The following is a 19652-nucleotide window of genomic DNA, read 5'->3' on the forward strand; positions in this document are numbered from 1 at the left end:
GGTGTTGAAGAGAAGCAAGTTGGAGATGAAGCTAAGACCCAACCCCACCGAACACCACACCCACTAACTACCAACACCAAAGGCACCTACCAAACAAAGAAGAATCCAAGGACAAAACAATCAGAACATGCAAGCGCGCACACACCCTCCACACACAAGCATCATGCAGAACAGACACACCCCGTGCACAAGCAACTGCAGACAAAAGAAAGCAACCACAAGCAAGCAAGCAGACTAACAAGCATGAAAAAGAGCAAACTAAGAAGAAACTTGCCTGCATAGGAAAAACAAAGGGGAAACAAAAAAACAAATGGCATGCATCACAGGCAACGGAAGAAATTGTGTGCATGTGTGTGTGTGGGCGGGGCTGTTTTTTTTTTGGGGGGGGGGGGGGGGGGGGGGGGAAATGCCTTTGGCTGCAAACCTACAGCAGAAGAGAGAACAGTGGCAACGACCAGAGTAGAGCGCTGGACGGCAGGAGATACAGCAAGGTGACGGAGCCGAATATGTGCAAGAGGGAGAAGATGCCAAGACCGTCAGGTCTCTAGAGATGTGCAGCAGAGCAGATGTGACGCAGCCTCCTGCTATCAGAGCTACATTACATATGTCATTGCACAGTGTACTATGAGATACGGGGCCGTTTCCACTGCTTATTCAGAGAGGGTTTCGGTCCTTTCTCTAGGGTCATGAGTTATGAGGATCAGAGATGTCTTGGGCTATATCTACTTGAGTTACACAGATATAGAGACACTTTATTGGGGAGAGATAGAGAGAGATAGTCCCAGAGACAGATTACAGATTTCTTTTCACTAGATATGGGACAGCCAGAGGAGCAGTCATCATTGCAGAGCTCGGGCACACTCATTCGACCACTACCGGCACTCTCATCGACCGAGCATTGGAGCTACAGAGATCTAGACGGCCACGATTGAGGAGAGGGGCTACACAGCATCGACGGAGACTACGGTAGAGGATTCGAGCCATACTCTCTCGATATCCAGAGTGCAGATGAGGATGTATTCTAGTAGTAGTTTCTAGTTCTTTTGTACCCAGACATGGTATTAGATTCACCATTTTGTAGTCTCATAGGTCATTTTGGCCTTTTGAAGACGTTAATATAACATTTCATTTCATCTCTCTCTCTTTCATTTCATTTGAAGGCCGAAGTAAATGTAATAGAATGCGTTATGCAAAAGAAACTCGATGAGGCAGTAGCAAGTTTTGAAGCATGGAGAACAAATATGGAAAAGCACATGGGGGAAAAAGATGCAATAATTGAGGAGCTAAAAGGAGAACTTGCGGCTTGCAAATCTGCAACTAAGGAGAAGGGAGACGACCAACCTTCGGTGCCGAAGGAGCTCGAGGACATGAAGGATCAGATGAAAGCTCTACGGGAAGGAGATGAACAGAAATCGAAAACGGCATCTTCATGGGCGGAACGTCTTGTTAAGACACAAGAAAAGGTTGATGAAGCAGAGAAATGGATTGAGGATGCGAAGAAAGGGAAGGCCCAGATGCCTGAGACCACACCTACCTCCACCATGATTAATATGACCATTGAGGAAGAGCAAAAAAGGAAGAATCGGGCTCTGCATGTGCGGGTCACAGGAGTCAAAGACAAAGAGAATGTAGATGACGAAGTGAGGGAACTGCTACAACGCATGGGCATCACAAAGCCTACTCACACAAGTGCATGGAGAGTGGGCAAGAAAGGAATCGACGAGAAGGGAAACGTAAAGGATAGGGCACTTATTCTCCGCTTCCCGAATATAGAAATAAGGAAGGAATTTCTAAAGAAGAGGCCAACTCTTAAGAAAACCGGTATTTTCTTGGGAGATGGCCTTACATTGGCACAAGTGGCACACATGCAAGAGTTGATGCCAGAGATCAGGGCAGCAAGAGAAAAGGGGAAAATCGCCTTTTATAGAGGAGGGAAAGTAGTGGTTCTGGAAAAGCGCTCATCATGACGGTGCGAGAGCTATGGGGCGACGCTCTGGATAGCGGCGTGGAATTGTAATGGATCATATAGGCTAGATGTAGGTGCCTTTGAAGACAGCTTTAAGGACAGAGACATAGTTTTCTACTCAGAGACACACCAGATACAGGGACAGCTTATGCCACATGTGAAGGGGTATTTATGGGAAACAGCTCGTCGACCAGACAAGAGATCTCTGCGAGGTAGCCGGGGTTCAGGAGGAGTAGCAGTCTTATTTAAAGAGGAGCTGAAACCACTACTACAGATTATCAGGAAAGATGAACAAGCAAGGTATATGTGGGTGAGAATGAGAGCCGAGACAGGTAGATTTCTATATATCGCTATATGCTACTTCCCTCCAAGTACATCAGTCTACTCCTCACCTAAAGGACAGTCCCCTTTCTCCATATTGAATAATGACATATGGGAGTTCTCTAGAGATGGAGACATCGTTCTCTTAGGAGACTTTAATACCAGAGCGGCCAACTCTCAAGCAGTATTCTATGATACTTCTGAGGAAATGCTCAGAGAAGTGGATTTATCACAGGAGGGGCTTACTAGAAACTCACAGGATAAAGAACACACTGAATATGGGAGACATCTCATGGAAATGGCAACTACACATGGTTTGGCCATACTTAATGGTCTAGAGAATTTCCCTTTATCTGGGGGATTCACATGCTTCCCACACAGGCATGGGGCCAGTACAGTGGATTATGTCATGACTTCACCAAGCTTTATTTCTAGTATCGAGGACTTTAAGGTGGGACCGAGACCGGTTGGGATCGCAGTGGATCATGCTCTCTTGACCTTATCAATCTCCTTCCAATACAATGCCTCTCAAGTACAAAGGAAGAAGACACACACAAGATATACTTTCACGCCAGAGACTGATTCAGTCTATGTGGAAAAGATCTATAATAGGATGTGGGCAGCCGAGCTAGTATATACTGTAGAGGAGATTACTTCTCAGCTAACAGAGATACTACATGGAGCAGCACAAGAGGCATACCCACATACTCAGCCTGATCAGAAGAGAGGATCTGGGAACATGCCTCAAAACAGTTGGTACGACGAGGAATGCAGAGAGACGAGAACCCAGGTCCAGAAAGACTTTACACTTGGGATTATCACATATAAGCAGTCTCGGATTGCTCTTCGGCGTATAGTACGTCGCAAGAAAAGGGCATTTTTAGCCAAACTGGAGAAGGATTTATATCAGCTCTTCTTGAGTCAAGACTCACATGAGGCCTGGCGTTTATTTCACGAGCACTCATCGCCTCCGACAATTACTTCTCCTGAGATTTGGGGTCAATATGTAACATCATTATATACGGTATTTGGACAGCCTCCATTACCAGATCCGCTCGAGCCATGCCCTGCTACTAGTACTTTCTTTACTACGGAAATGGTGGGAAAAGCCATTGATAAGATGAAGACAAGAAGAGCATATGATCATGAGGGTTTAGTAGCAGAACATCTGATCCATGGAAGGGATCTACTTTCAGAAGTCCTTGCTCGTCTGTTTAATCGGGTCATGTGTGAAGGATTACCTGAATCTTGGAAATTATCTACTATCGTACCTATTTTGAAGTCAGGGGATCCTATGATACCCGGGAACTACCGTACCATTATGGTGGGTCACACATTGACCCGATTGTACGCATCCATTCTGGAACAAAAATTGAGTAGATGGGCAGAGAATGAGGGGTTATTCCACTTTAGATCATATTCTTACGCTCAGAGCCATTATTGAGGAAGGAAGAGCAAGCGGGAGAAGGATGTATTGTTGCTTTGTGGATTTTCGGAAAGTTTTTGATACAGTACCAAGGGCAAGATTGATGCGCAGAATGCAAGAGTTAGGGGTCCCAAAGAGATTATTTGGGGGATCATGGCCTTATACGGGTCAGTAACTGGTTATGTACGTACTCCAGAAGGGGATTCCGACATTTTTCATTCCATCGTTGGAGTAAAGCAGGGATGCCCACTGTCCCCTACGTTATTTGGTATGTATATAGATGAGGTATCAGATTACTGCTCAACTTGCAGGGTCATGGATCCCTTTGTTGTTGTATGCAGATGATATTGTATTGATAGCAGAATCACCAGATGGAATGCAGAGGCAGTTAGATGCATTACATAAATTCGCGGAGGACAGCGAGCTGTTGGTAAATTTGGGTAAAACCAAAGTTATGGTGTTTAACACCACACCGCAGTGGGTTAGGAGATCGGCACCTACATTTGCTTATGGCCAGGATACAGTAGAGTACACATATGCATACACATACCTTGGTGTGGTATTTACAGGACCGAAGTTTACTCTTAAGAAAGCAGCGGATGCTAGATTGTCCAAAGCCTCTACGGCCTTGGGAGGTTGGAGAGGATGTGTTCACAAGTGCAGTTTCAGGAACCACGAACAAAACTTTGGCTCTTTGATACTGTGGTGGCTTCGGCTATGCTTTATGGGGTCCAGATTTGGGGACCATCTGTGGATCAGGATAATTGGAAGTCAATGGAGAGACCTTTGGTATCTATGATTTCCCGAATGATTAGAGCCAAGGCCTCCGTACCACACGCAATTACCCGAGCGGAACTAGCTGCCCCTCCGATAGAAATTGAAGCTCTTACCAGATCAGTGTCCTTCATACATGGTTTACGGGATACAAATAATTGCCGATATACTAGATTGGCCCTCGAATCCTCTCGACAATTAGCAATGAAAGGAGATACATCATGCTGGTATGCGCAACTGTCCTCGTGGTTTCAGAGACACGGGTTCAGTATGGAAAGATTACCCCCCTTCCAATACTCTCTTGAGGCTCCATCATTGGCAATCACACGAACGGAGATTAATAAAATCATCCGCCAGGATCTTATACAGTTGGACACTAAGAGGACATGGGTAGACCCTACACAAGAATTGGGCACGAAGATGGCCGACTACAAAGAAAACTTCCTACAGATATCTGAAGATGGTTTTGTGATTCGCCCGAGCTACATGGATACCCACCTGTCTCATGGTTTGAGATGTGCTATTGGTCAAATTCGTACATCCTCACACCAGCTGGAAATTGAATTTGGCAGATTTAGAGGAATCCCGCCTGAGAGCAGAATTTGCAAGTTATGCGGAATGGAGTCGGAGACAGAATTACACTACATATGTCATTGCACCATATACTATGAGATACGTGGGCGTTTCCATTGCCTATTTAAAGAAGGCTTTGGACCTCTAGATAGAGTCATGCAATACCAAGATCAAAGGTGCTTAGGCCTGTACCTACTGGAACTACATCGGCACAGGGATAATCTAATGAGAAGACAAAGAGCACTACAGCCTCAGAGGCAGATCACAGATTTCTTCGGATCGAGAGAAGCAGGAATGGAAGGAGAAGCAAGAGGCCAGCAGCGAGCACAAAGGAGTACCCACATTCATACCAAAGGCACCCTCATTGACAGGGCGATTGAGCTTAGGAAATCGAGACGACCACGACCGAGATGCAGAAGCACACTTCACCGGAGGAGACTACAACAAAGGATTAGAAGCATTCTAGCCAGACACCTAGAATGCTCCTAAGAAGTTTATCTAATACTTTGTATTTAGTTTTTTCGCATTTATTTTCACACTTTCACACATTGTAACAGATTCACCACTTTTGTATCATTTTGGTCTCATAGGTCACTCTGGCCTTTTGAAGACGTTAATATAACATTTCATTTCTCTCTCTCCCCACTTTGTACCTTTATGGTGATACCATTGCTCAGCCTACCAGCCACCCATAGGAGTCGGTAGCACTCCTATCAGTTCTTTGTTTGTAGTTTTCTTGTTTGTACCCAGACTTGGTACTAGACTCATCATTGTAATCAGTTGGTCTCATAGGTCATTTTGGCCTCTTGTAGACGTTAATATATCATTTCATTTCATTTCATTCTCTCTCTCTCTCTCTCTCTCTCTCTCTCTCTCTCTCTCTCTCTCTCTCTCTCTCTCTCTCTCTCTCTCTCTCTCTATATATATATATATATATATATATATATACATACATATATAATGTATGTATGTATGTATCTATATGCCCAATTGGCCCTTGAGTCCTCCAGACAATTAGCTTCACAAGGGAACGCATAATGCTGGTATGCCGAGATGTCATCATGGTTCCAGATACATGGCTTTAGCATGGACAGCTTACCCCCCTTCCAGTATGCCCTTGATGCACCATCGATGTCTCTTACATGGGTGGAGATTACTAGACTCATTCGCCAAGACCCGACCCAGTTGGACACCAGGAGGACATGGATAGAACTGATAGAGGGTTTGTGATTCGACCCAGCTATATGGATGCACGTCTTTCTCATGGGTTACGGTGTGCCATTGACCAGATACGGCGGACATCTTCCCACCAGCTTGAGATTGAGACTGGTAGATTCACAGGGATACCAGCAGCCAGCAGGATATGCCGCCTATGCCATACAGAGCCAGAGACAGAGATGCATTATATATGTCAGTGCACAGGAGATACGGGTTCGCTTCCACTGTCTATTCAGAGACGGCTGCGGACCCAATCCCAGAGACAGATTACCAATTTCTTCACACCAGACACTGGAGTGACAGAGGAGCAGCCGCCTCTGCAAAGCTCAACTCATACTCACACTTGCAGGACCCTCATCGATATAGCACTGGAGCTAGGGAGACGGAGACAGTGGGCACTCGCGACTAAGGAGAGGAGCTTCACAGCTTTGACGGAGACTGCAGCTGAGGATTTGAGCCATACTATCTTGACACCCAGAGTACAGATGAGGATAGATTCATGACCCATTATATCACCCTCTTGTACTAGGCACCCATCGTATCAGTGATCACACATATCCCACACAGTACCAGCTAGTAGCACTCCTAGTTTCATTTTTAGCATCTCTTTTTTGTACCCAGACACGGTAACAGATTCACCAGTTTGTATCGGTTTGATCTCATAGGTCATTTTGGCCTTTTGAAGACATTAATATATCATTTCATCTCTCTCTCTCTCTCTCTCTCTCTCTCTCTCTCTCTCTCTCTCTCTCTCAGAGTGTGCACGCGTCTGCCTGGGTGGGTGTTAGTTCATGTATGCACGTGCGTGCTCTGTGTTTCAAGTGACGGGCAATGATGGCTTGGATTTGCCGATGAAAATTGTTGGCATGGTTGCAGTTCTTGGCTAGCTCTGTGTTTTGTAGTGTTTAGGCCAAGATATCTGATGGATAGTGTTAACAGATAAAACTGTTTTCTCTAATTCAGCTATTCTCACAGGTGTGCTCATATGGCAGATAAGGCAGTTGAGATCTGTGGCTGATGGTTCTGTTAACCTTGTTGCGAAAGGCTGCCAGAGGTTCCGCACAGCTCATGTTTGGACAAATGCTGATGGCGTTGTAAGAGGCATATTGTTTCTGGATTCTGGCGCTCCATGTGAATGTTTGCCATCTGGTTGACTAGCTTTTCATGATATAGGTGTGCGCACAGGTGTGCATCTTGTCAGAAGACTTACCTCTGCATATTCCAAGGGACGCCTTTGGGAAGTTGGCTTGTGTTTTAAGTTTTCAAAGTGGCAGAGATCCTTCCATAATTCTAGAACAGAAGAGAGAAGAACCAAAACACTTGAGAGAGCTCAATTCTGTGGCTCATGAAGCAACGCAATGTTTGAGGGGTGCCCATCATGCTGGGGAGAATTGGGGCATTGGGGTTGTTCAAGGAGAGGTTGAAGCCCAGCATTACAGGCCAAGACAAGAGAAAACAGACCACAGAGCAGCCCATGCAAGGCAAACACATGATAACGATGATTATCCCATCCACGACTGCTCTCAGAGAGAGGAGAGCAGTTTTGACAGAAGAGGGGGGTTTCGGAAAAGGTGGGCGCTGGATGCATCTAAGTGCCTATCTATGCCACAATGTTCTGCATGGCCCCATTGGGTATACCGGATGCATGATGCCTATTATCTTGCTCAACGTGCAGCAGGTTAAATTAAGATTCATGCAGTTCTAAGGTCTGTTCTTACCTTTTTGTCTGCTCATGTTCCTAAGGATCTCTGGTTCAGATTTATGGCAGCAAGTGGTTCAGCTTCCAACCATATACAACATGGTCAGAAATCCTGAAATGTTGGCCTATCACATTGCAAGTAAGATACCTGTGCAAGATTCCACTCGGCAGGAGTTGCTGGAGATCAATGGAGTGGTTTTTCGGCTTCAAAGAGAGATTCAATTGTTGGAGTCGATGAACAACTTGAACTGTAGATGGTGTTTGGTCAGTTGGTGTATTTATGACGTTTTGATTACCAATTAGTCCCAAAAAACCAAGGTTCATTAAGGGCTGGTTAAGTTTTTCTTGTCTTGCAGGCTTTGATAGCAAGGCGTAGTGATATTCTTGTTATGTCTGCTGAGGGACCTGTTGATGCGTTCGTAAACACCTACGGAATTGTCCATGAGACTTTAACACTTACTCATACAGAAGGACTGATCTTATTAGGGAATCCAGAAACAGAGCATAGCTGGTTTCCTGGGTATGAGGTTCTATGAGTATGGCATGTGATTCTTTGTAGAATTTGTCGAATGTAAAAACCATTTTTTTTTACTGTGATTCCCTAGCTGAACCCATTAAACTTGTAGGTACTCCTGGACAACGGCCTTTTGTAGTGTCTGCAAGGCTCATATGGGTTGGCTCTACAAGACTGTAAGGAGGGGCTTGCATCCCAGGCTCTTTTGGGGAGTAAGGAGGTCACAACTTGCAGAAGTCACTCCCCTCGATCATCTCACTCTACAGGAAGATTAAGAACTTGTATGCTTTTTGCTCAAATCCACAGCCATGTTTTTTGTACTGAGCTGTATTTGTAAATAGGCTAGATGCTTTGTGTGATATATGTGAAGATAAAAAGAATCATTTAGCGGCTGCATACGTACAGACATTAATCACTTGTGTACAAAAAAGTTATTCTATTAAACAGAAGTTCTGCATTTCATAGGAGTTACAAAATTCCTAGTCATATGTTTAAAAACTCTCGAGGGTGAGCACTCTACACTTGAGCTCATGCTCGGACACGGCAATAGATTCTACCAGATGCTAGGTGAGAGTTGCATCAGCACATCAATTAAGAGTGGTAGCATCAATATTCATTGTGCAGTCACATATGGCATAAATTTCTGAGACCATGCTTTCAATGGAGTTCATTGCTTGATGGAGAATTCATCCTACTTTGAATGAATGAACTTTATTTGATGTTTGCAAGGCTTTGGTGGATACACCAATGCAGCGTTCATAATTAATTAAGCATAATTTCAATAACTAATTAAGTGCACAAATACTAATCAACTTGCAAATCAAATTTAGCACACAATGTAGAGAAATAGGATAGTTTGCATTGATTCAAGAGAGAGAGAGTTTGTACAGTGGAACTCCATTTATGGATGGAGTGTTACATGCAAGTAGTAGAAGTGCTCGATGATAGTGCATCCACATATGTGGCTAGGTGTTGCATGAGGAGTTTTAGGACAAGTGTGTGCTCCATGTGGCATGAAAATAGTACTAGGTGTAGGCATATTTCCCACTAGAGTGTGTGAGAATAGCACCATAAGGGGTTGTCCACATAGGCATAGGATGTTAGTAGGTTTAAACCCTAACAATTGCCCCCTTAAAACTTGATTCATCTTAGGATTACCTAAGATACATCATGCATGTATCTCAATTGATTCAACAGGTCATGGTTCATACAAGGCTTCTTTATCTAGATGCATGGGTTCACATTTGGATGCATAAACATGGTTCTCAACTAGATACTTCATGCTTTGCTCACATTCGGATATATCATGCAAGTGGCATAGGGTAGTGTAATGTGATTCTTAATCCTCATGTTGTAGTCGTTTGTTATTGTTGATGTCAGCTTCGTACGTTGTCATCATGTAGTTGTGCCATTCTTCGTTGATGTAGTTTGTCTGACTAACAAGGATGCAATCTCCATAAAAAATGGATTAAAATACACATATATTTCAAGTGTTGTGAGTGTTCATGTGTGCATAATCTGATGCCTCATGAGGAAGGTCTTACCATGTATCATGGCAGTGTCTAGTCCTCTTGCATATGTTGGCATATTCATGAAATTATCCTCAAAGATACATGTGTAAACATACATTTGAATGTGAGCTTTATGCAGGCGTTTCATACATGGTGGATTGAACATACATATGTGCCGATTGCAAGTGAGTATAGTTCCCCTTTGAACTTTGATCCTCTATCACACCGATTGTGAAGCACCTCTTCACAATGAGCAAAGTTGATAAAAAATCGTCTACTTCGACTTGTGACTGCTCACGAGAATTCTTCCAAACTTGATGCTTGAATCCTTGATTGAATGCCTAGATAGCCTTCTACTATGTGAGTTTCGAGGTTTTTAAAATTCTTGGCTTTGATGTGTTGGCCTTTATTAGGTGCTAGTGAATCAAAAGCTCTTTGCAGCAATCGGGGATTTCGGAAGGTAATGCAATCGTTGAAAGCCTAGAAGTATAGTGTGGCGTGTGACGCAATCAAGTTTCCTAGTATTTGGGGCTTACATTTTGCTTGGATGCAGTGGTTGTAAGTGGCCGTTGCAGGAAGTAGTGCTAGGGTAGCGTGGGCCAATAGATGGCGTATCCTTGAAAGCACTCATTGAATGCAATGTGTTGATAATATGGCAACGCAACGAGACTTGAGTGGTTAATAGCAGCTAGCAATGATGGTAAGAGTCGGCTTGAGTCAATACGCGTTGTAAGGATGGACCTCAAGATAATGCTAAAAGGATTCCATGCCTTCAATTCAAAGGCCTCAAACCTTTTTCATTAAATGAGAAAAGATAGAAACTTGACACTTGGTTTTTGGGCTAGCTTAACATGCATGCAAAAGAACACCTAATTTATCTCTAAGATAGACACCTCAAGGGTAGGATATTTACAATGAATAATAATGCTAATAATAATTACAATAAGCCTCACAATTGCGCTCTGATACCACTTGCAAGGCTATGATGGATACACCAATGTAGAGTTCATAATTAATTAAGGAGAATTACAATAACTAATTAAGTGTACAAATACTAATCAACTTGTAAATCAATTTTAGCACATAGCTTGCATTGATTCAAGAGAGAGTGAGTTTGTACAATGGAACTCCATTTATAGATGGAGTGATACATGCAAGTAGTAGAAGTGGTCGATGCTAGTGCATCCACATATATGGCTAGGTGTTGTGTGCATGAGGAGTTTTAGGACAAGTGTGTGCTCCATGTGACATGAAAATAAAGTACTAGGTGTATGCATATTTCCCACTAAAGTGTGTGAGAATAGCATCATAAGGGTTTGTTCACATAAGCATAGGATGTAAGTAGGTTTAACCCTAACAATCGCCCCCTTGAACTTGATTTCATCCTAGGATTGCCTAAGATACGGCATGACTGAATCTCAATGCATTCAACAAGTCATGGTTCATACAAGGCTTTCTTAGCTAGATGCATGGGTTCACATTTGGATGCATAAACATGGTTCTCAATTGGATACATCATGTTTTGTTTACGTTCGGATACATCATGCAAGTGGCGTAGGGTACTGTAGTATGTAGAAATTCAATATCGTACAACCTTAGCGGAATGTGATTCTCGTCCCTCATGTTGTAGTTGTCGTTCGTTATTGTTGATGTTGGCTTCGTACGTTGTCATCATTCAGTGGTGCCATTCTTCATTGATGTTGTTTGTCTAGACTAACAAGGATGCAATCTCCATGAAAAATGGAGTAAAATACACATATAATTCGAGTGTTGTGGGTGTCCATGTGTGCATAATATGATGCCTCATGAGGAAGGTCTTACCATGTATCATGGCAATGTCTAGTCCTCTTGCATATGTTGGCATGTTCATGAAATTATCCTCAAAGATACATGTGTAAAAGAACATTTTAATGTGAGCTTTATGCACATGTGCTTCATACATGATGGATTGAGCATACATATGTGCCGATTGCAAGTGAGTATAGTTCCCCTTTGAGCTTTGATCCTCTATCACAATGAGCAAAGTTGGTGATAAAAATCGTCTACTTCGACTTGTAACTGCTCACAAGAATTCTTCCAAACTTGATGCTTGAATCCTTGATTGAATGCCTAGATAGCTTTCTACTACGTGAGTTTCGAGCTTATTCAAATCCTTGGCTTTGATGTGTTGGTCTTTATTAGGAGATGGTGAATTAAAAGCTCTTTGTAGCAATTGGGGAATTTTGAAGGTAATGCAATGGTTGAAAGCCTTGAAGCGTAGTGTGGTGCGTGGCGCAATCAAGTTTCTCAGTATTTGGGACTCACGTTTGGCCTGGATGCAGTGGTTGCAAGTGGCTGATGCAACAGGTATTGCTAGGGTAGTGTGGAACAATAGATGGCATATCCTCGACAGCACTCAGTGCATGCACTCTGTTGATAATATGGCAGTGCAGCGAGACTTGAGTGGTTATTAGCATCTAGCAATGATGGTAAGATTCAGCTTGAGTCAATACGCGTTGTAGGGATGGATCCCAAAATAATGCTAAAAGGATTCCACGCCTTCAATTGGAGAAACTTGCTCACAGATGGCTCATAGCCATATTTGGTTGTCGGACAGATGGCTCATAGCCATATTGGTTGTCCCATAGATGGCTCATAGCCATATCTGCTGTGTGAGTGGGAGTGGGACTGGTCGTATACACAACGAGTGGAAGTTGTCGTATACACAACTCGCCCTCTTGCGCCATATATGCCCGTCGGACACGAAATAAAATAACTGGCAAGCCCATTGCCTAATCCCTCCCAAATCCGTATGCTCATAGCATATGCCAAACGGGAGAAGCCGCAATGCAAAGTCCCTAAATTGAAGCCTTGCTTCACCAAAATTTGTTAGTTCTAATAGCCAACTGATGCGGCTATTGACATACAAATGGGAAAATCGCAATGCAAGATGCCGAACTGGAAGCCTTGCTTCCCTCAACAACAAAAGAAAGTCGACCGTGTCAATCATTCACAAAAAATAGACCTTGTCTACTTGTAGATCTGCTAGAAAAACAGAATTATATGCGTAAAGTATGTGCATCTTGTACATAGTTGAGTCTATGAATGATAGCCCAAAGCAATCATAGACTCCCATTGCATACCATAGTTATCAAGCATATGCTCAGTGAACAAATATTAACTGCGTACCTCATTAAGTACACCTGTCGACGAAGCTTGCCGTTGTAAGAATCAGATGAGTTACCAGCGAGAAAAAAACCAAGAAATGATTTTCCAAATACTGATGGTAATTGGTTCAATAGACATGGCCGCTAGTGGATTTAGATTCAAACTATTTCAGATTGCCTGCTTCTTAGAATTGAATTAATGATCGGACGTGCCAATCATTGTTGCCTTAGAAGGCACATGCCATGCCGAAGTTATCGCTACTACTAGACAACTATGCCTCGTAGAAACTCATGTAGAGGCCATCTCTATCAGAACCGTAATAGGTTGACCTTGATCATACTGGACCTGTAGGTAATCACTCAGGGCACCATGGCCGAGATTAACATAAGAACATACTCCTGCAATTCAATTGTATACATAAAGCTATGAAAATTGCAAGAACGTAAAATTGCAAACCTGAGCATCCGTTCGTGTGCCTGTCCGAGGTCAAGCACTTTCTTCACCATCTATTCCTGGGAAACTCGAAAACATGACGATATAATTGCCACTCTCGACTTCTAGGCAAGACGAAAACATGACCATAGAGCCTTCCTTGATGCGCCATGCTTTCATGGTCGTCAAATGCGACGTGGTGGAGTACTACGCCCTTACTTTGTGTAACAAATCATGGCCCGTTATTGAGGTCACAAAAAACGAATTCTATGGTGCATGGCATAAGCTCTCATCTCGAATTCTGCAGCGCATCATGGCATAAGCACACATCTTGAATGCTGCAGTGCATCATGGTATAAGCTCATAGCTCGAATTCTTCGGCACGTCCTGGTATAAGCTTGCAACTCAAAGTCTTGGTGGGAAGGCGCCTTTTAATTGGTTTAGGGCTAGCAATTGGGTGCCCACTTAGAGGAACAAAAAAATAAATAAATGAAAATAACTTCAACAGCTATGGCGGCCACTGCGCAGAGGCAAGGGAAGGAGATCGCGCATGCAACAAGCCTTGGTTCAAAACGCAGCAGAAACGAGTTATTCTGTCTTGCTAGGCATGCACCCTTCAAGCCCGCAAACCAACGATTCCATGCATGTCCATGACGGCCTTCCTCCTCCCTTAAGCGGCCGTGCACACGGACCAACCGTCCTTGGCTGCCCAGGGACCTTGCCCACGGCTCTGCCCTGCCGAATCTGCACGAGCTCCTGTTGGGACCATGCCCACGGCTTTGCCCTGCCAAATCTACACGATCTCTTGTCTCCACGACCTGATGGCTCAACCCGAGAGAGAGAGAGAGAGAGAGAGAGAGATGTTATGATATACATGTGGTAGTGATGTGTGTGAACACACTAGGACCGTCGGGGCATTTTTCCCTCCTTAGGAGGTTTTTCCCCCTGTGCATTGTATATACGCCCATCACTCTAGGGCTATCTATCTTTCCATTGCACACTAAGTAACACACTCTCTATTGTGTGCCTTGAGCTTCCTTCGTCTTCTCCAAGCTGTGTGTGTTTCTCTACAACCCTAATTCCAACAATTGGTATCAGAGCAAGTTACGTCCTCCCAGGCTTAGTCATCAGCTGCTCCAGCACACGCTTGCTCACTTTCTCCGATTACAGTGAGATTTGGCGAGCGTTCGTAGGTCGACAAATATTTTGGATAAGCTTGTAGAGCTTAGTTTGCTCAGATTTCTGATTCGGGCTCATTTCGGCCTCCGTTTCCACTACTGGCAGATCTGCACAGGCAATTTCGTCATTTTGTGCAGAATTTCTGTTAGTGCCGATTTCTGCATAACAGGTGCCTTACTTCTACGGTTTGTGCTATATAGCATGTGTTGTTCCCCCTCCGTTTCTCCTATTTTTGGGTAGTTTTCACATCAGGTGCAGCATTTACCATGCTGACAACAACACAGATGTCTTCAAGATGTTTGCTGTTGAGGATAGGTTGGATGGGGACAAGTACCCTATGTGGGCTTATATGATGCAACACGTTCTTGTGTCAAAGGGAGTCTGGAATATTTTGCAGGGCATTGATGTACGTCCTGGTTCTGAGGATGTAGGCGATGTTGCAGGTCTTGCTGCAAGGATCGCGGGCTCATGCATTGATTGCATTGTCTGTGAAGCTCACCATTGTTCCTTACATCCGTTCAGCAAAATCTGCAAAATAGGCTTGGGATATTTTGGCCAGTCTTTATGAAAGTCGCAATGAGGCTAAAATTTCTTTGCTGCGTAAAGAGCTGGAGTCGAAGATTATGCATGAGGAAGATGATATGGACACTTTCCTTGCTAGTGTCAAGGATATCAATGAGCAACTTATTTCTGTAGGTGAAGTCATTTCAGACAGTTCCCTTGTGCAAACTGTTCTTGATGCCTTACCAGATTTTTACCAGACTTTTGCTTGTACTTGGAGACTTATGACCCAAGGAAATTCTGAAGTTGTCAAGTTTGATGCATTATGTATGTCGTTGTTGCAAGAGTCACTTTCTAGAAAAAACAGGACTGGGCAGCATGCAGTTGAATAGGCTTTTATTGCTTCTCAGAGAAAGGGTGGTAATAGAAATACAGCCACTTCTGATGGTTTTGCTGCGAACTAGAAAAAATTATGTTCCTAATGCTTCTGCTGGTATCAATTTGTCTAGAAATTCTGGTGATAAGGGCAAAAAGAAAATGCGTTGCCAATATTGTGAAGCTAGTGATCACTTGATCAAGTCGTGTCCTAAGTTGAAGGCAAAAGAGGTTCCACTACAAATGCAGCCATTGTTGAGTCTTCTGTAAAAGGAGACTGTAATGCTAATGTTGATACAGAATGGGCTTTTAGCACAGAGTGCACTTACAATCTTGATGTCCATGATGCATGCATGTCAGTTGTTGCATATTCACATGTGTGGTATTTTGACAGTGGTGCTACAAAGCACATTACCTCACATCGTGAATTGTTCACCTCTCTTGAGTCTGTCCCTCATGGGAATTCAGTCACTTGTGCCAACAATGCCTCTTATCCGGTTCAGGGAGTTGGAAAGATTGTGATTATTGCTGCAAATGGCAGTCCCTTCACACTTGTTGATGCACTTTATGTACATGGGATCAAGAATCTCTTGTCTGTATCCGCACTTGCTAGACTTGGACTTGTAGTCAAATTTGTGGATGATAGATGGATAGTTCATGATCTCAGTTTTGGTGATGAAATTGTTGCATCTGGACTTTTGTGCCGTGGGCTGTATAAGCTCACTTTGTATGACAAGTGTGGACAAAATTTTGCAAATGCTGTTGCAGATTCAAGGGCTATTTCATATGCAAAACTTTGGCATGCACATTTTGGTCATCTGAATTTTGCCAATTTCCTGCGTTTGCAAAAATCTGATATGGTTGCTTCTTTGCTGCCTCTTGAAGCACCTGTCAAACATTTTTGTGAAGGCTGTATTTTGGGTAAGATGCAGCGTTTGAAGTTTCCAAAGGATGGTTCAGTTAGGGCCACATGCAGATTGCAGCTTGTGAATAGTGATGTTTGTGGGCCCATGCAAACTCCGTCCTTGGGCAATTACCTGTACTTTGTGACTTTCATTGATGATTACTCCAGGCATGCATGGGTATTTCCGCTCAAAGCGAAGTCCGAAGTTTTTATGTGCTTCAAACAATTTCTGGCTATGGCTGAAAATGTATCAAAATGTACTATGGGCACCCTCCGTTCCGATCGATGGGGGGAGTATATGTCTCATGAATTTAATGCATTTCTGGCTAGTCGTGGGATAAAACACCAATGTACAATGCCTTATAAACCTCACCAAAATGGTGTTGCTCAGAGGAAAAATAGGTCACGTATGGAAATGGCACGATGTATGGTCAAAAGTCAAGCTTTGCCGCATTCTTTTTGGCTTGAGGCCATCATGTGTGCCACTTATGTACTAAACAGATGTCCTACGAAAGCTTTGCAGTCTATTACTCCATATGAAACATGGCATGATAGAAAGCCTTCTACTGAGCACGTGCGTGTTTTTGGCTGTTTGGCATATGCTTTGGTGCCACAAACACAGCGCAAAAAATTGGATGATAAGGCTATGAAATGTATTTTTGTTGGTTATAGTGCTGAAAGCAAAGGTTACAGGTTGTATCATCTGCAAACAAAACGTATTCTGGTTTCACAGGATGTAGTGTTTGTGGAAGATTCTGTTCAACCCTTGCTGTCATGTACTAGAGACAGTAATGTAAGCTCACATGACATTTATGACACTTTGTTGCCTCTTTTCAGTGGTGGAAATACGAATGTAAGTTCCAATGAGGCAAATGTACAGCCTATGGGGGTTTCTGAAAATGTTATAGATCAGCCTATTATTGATGTAGATGTACATGATGTACTTGATGAGGAAAGGGTTGAAAATGAGCAGGCTATAGGTATGCCAAAATGGCTGATGCACACTTTGCGTGACAGTAAATTGGATGCACCTTTGTCTAGTCGTACTCGTTCAAGCTCTCACCATACATCTTATGCATCAGATTGTTATGCTTTGGCTGTGTCTAGCTTACGTGATGTTGAGGAGCCTCTGTCTTTTGATGAAGCACAAAATTCAGAAAATTGGATGGCTGCCATGCAATCAGAATATGATGCACTTATAGAAAATGACACATGGACTTTATATGATTTGCCTCCTGGCAAAAAGGCCATTGGTACAAAGTGTGTTTACAAGCTGAAACACAAGCCGGATGGTGAGATCGATTTCCATAAGGCTCGACTTGTTGCAAAGGGTTATGCACAACAAAAAGGCATAGATTATGAAGAGACCTTTGTTCCCACTTGTCGTATGACTATTGTGCGTTTTCTATGTGCATTGGCAGCTCATTTTGGTTGGGATGTACATCAATCAGACATTGTTACTGCTTTCTTGAATGGTGACATATTTGAGGAAGTTTATGTAACACAGCTTCGCGGTTTTGTCAAAAGGACAAGAGGACAAAGTGTGTAGGTTTAAGAAGGCTTTGTATGGGTTGAAGCAATCTCCTCGTGCTTGGTATGAGAAAGCTGACACTCATTTGGTCAAACGAGGCTTTTGTAACAGTCCAATATAAAGCGCATTGTATGTAAAGCGTGAGGGTGATGTACTTCTCATTGTGGTTCTTTATGTCGATGATTTGCTGATCACTGTACCAAATGAGGGGGTTTCCAATCAATGAGCAAAGAAAATCGAGCGAAACCAATTTCCGAGCAAATATAGACAACGCCCTTGACAAATTGATGTGAGCACAAGGTATATTGAAGTAAATAATCATGTCATGCTGGATTCAAGCAGCACCTCAACCCATAAGAGATTTTCCCTCTGCAATTTTGTTTTGAAAATCTCTTGTTATTTTTTATCTCCATCTAGCCTCCTTAGGATCGTTGAACTTGGGACGAAATGCACTAACTACAAATCCACCAGCTCTGACATTGCGGTTGCACTATATGCTTACATCGGTGTCTTTAAGAACAAACCAATTGTGCCGCAACATTTCAACTTCAAATGGTTGTAGTTTAGTGGCCTCTACCACTATCCAAGTTCCACGTGCAGGTCGCAGAGGATTAACAATCATGTCTCATAGTTGTTGCCATTTCATTTCTCAACCTACCATAGTGATGCCCACTTTGTCATTGGCAACGTCAAAGGTCAACTGAACGCCTTGTTGGTGGATGTTGCTAAGGATAGAAGTGAGCGAAGAGCTTTTGGTTGGAGTGAAGCTTATACAGATATGCTTGCTAGAAAGCCCCGACCTCTGGAGAAAAACAAGGACATTCTGGGGAGGTCAACAATGTCCTTGTTGAGGAGGTCAACAATAGAACTCCCTCAAGAAGACTATTCTCTTCTACTCCTCTGTTTAGTATGTAATAGGAGTCAAAGAAGGTCCTCATCGACCGGTCAAAAGTGAGTTGCTTAGTAGAGGCAACGGGCATATATAGCGTCCCTGATGGTGAGGCATTCGGGTGAAGAAGCCACCAAAGTAGATGTAAACACTGCCATCAATGATATGAGAAAATGAGTGAAAATTCCCTCAGTTAGATAGAATCTAGATATTAGGTTTTTAAGGTCTCTAGGGATAGCCACCAAAGTAGGCAACGGGCATATATAGCGTCCCTGATGGTGAGGCATTCGGGTGAAGAAGCCACCAAAGTAGATGTAAACACTGCCATCAATGATATGAGAAAATGAGTGAAAATTCCCTCAGTTAGATAGAATCTAGATATTAGGTTTTTAAGGTCTCTAGGGATAGTTTCCTATGACTTTAAAATTCTCTTCTTCTTCTTCTTCTTCTTCTCTCTCTCTCTCTCTCTCTCTCTCTCTCTCTCTCTCTCTCTCTCTCTCTCTCTCTCTCTCTCTCTCTCTCTCTCTCTCTCTCTCTCTCTCTCTCTCTCTCTCTCTCTCGCACACACACATACACAACGCAGTTGCAAACGAGACCCATCTCTCTCTCTCTCTCTCTCTCTCTCTCTCTCTCTCTCTCTCTCTCTCTCTCTCTCTCTCTCTCTCTCTCTCTCTCTCTCCGCCTGCAACAGG

At 43.3% G+C, this 19652-nt stretch overlaps 1 protein-coding gene and 1 long non-coding RNA gene across 2 annotated transcripts in view; both read left to right on the plus strand.

The window, feature by feature from the left end:
• Positions 1-8951, plus strand: part of LOC147454156 (uncharacterized) — a 71916-nt gene extending 62965 nt beyond the window's left edge. Inside the window, exons 6-10 of the mRNA XM_086516182.1 lie at positions 7271-7372; positions 7452-7956; positions 8036-8241; positions 8334-8497; positions 8604-8951. Coding sequence (XP_086372308.1) covers positions 7271-7372; positions 7452-7956; positions 8036-8241; positions 8334-8497; positions 8604-8766 — 1140 coding nt within the window. The 3' untranslated portion in view covers positions 8767-8951. The remainder of the gene's footprint in view (positions 1-7270; positions 7373-7451; positions 7957-8035; positions 8242-8333; positions 8498-8603) is intronic.
• Positions 8952-10141: 1190 nt separating this feature from the next.
• On the plus strand, positions 10142-11338 carry LOC147454157 (uncharacterized). The gene is made up of 3 exons (XR_015188762.1): positions 10142-10187; positions 10416-10462; positions 10556-11338. It is a non-coding gene; the product is annotated as an uncharacterized LOC147454157 (long non-coding RNA).
• Positions 11339-19652: the final 8314 nt, after the last annotated feature.

This window comes from Adiantum capillus-veneris, chromosome 7 (genome assembly GCF_014529385.1).
Source record: "Adiantum capillus-veneris isolate H3 chromosome 7, ASM1452938v2, whole genome shotgun sequence".
Lineage (NCBI taxonomy): Eukaryota > Viridiplantae > Streptophyta > Polypodiopsida > Polypodiales > Pteridaceae > Adiantum > Adiantum capillus-veneris.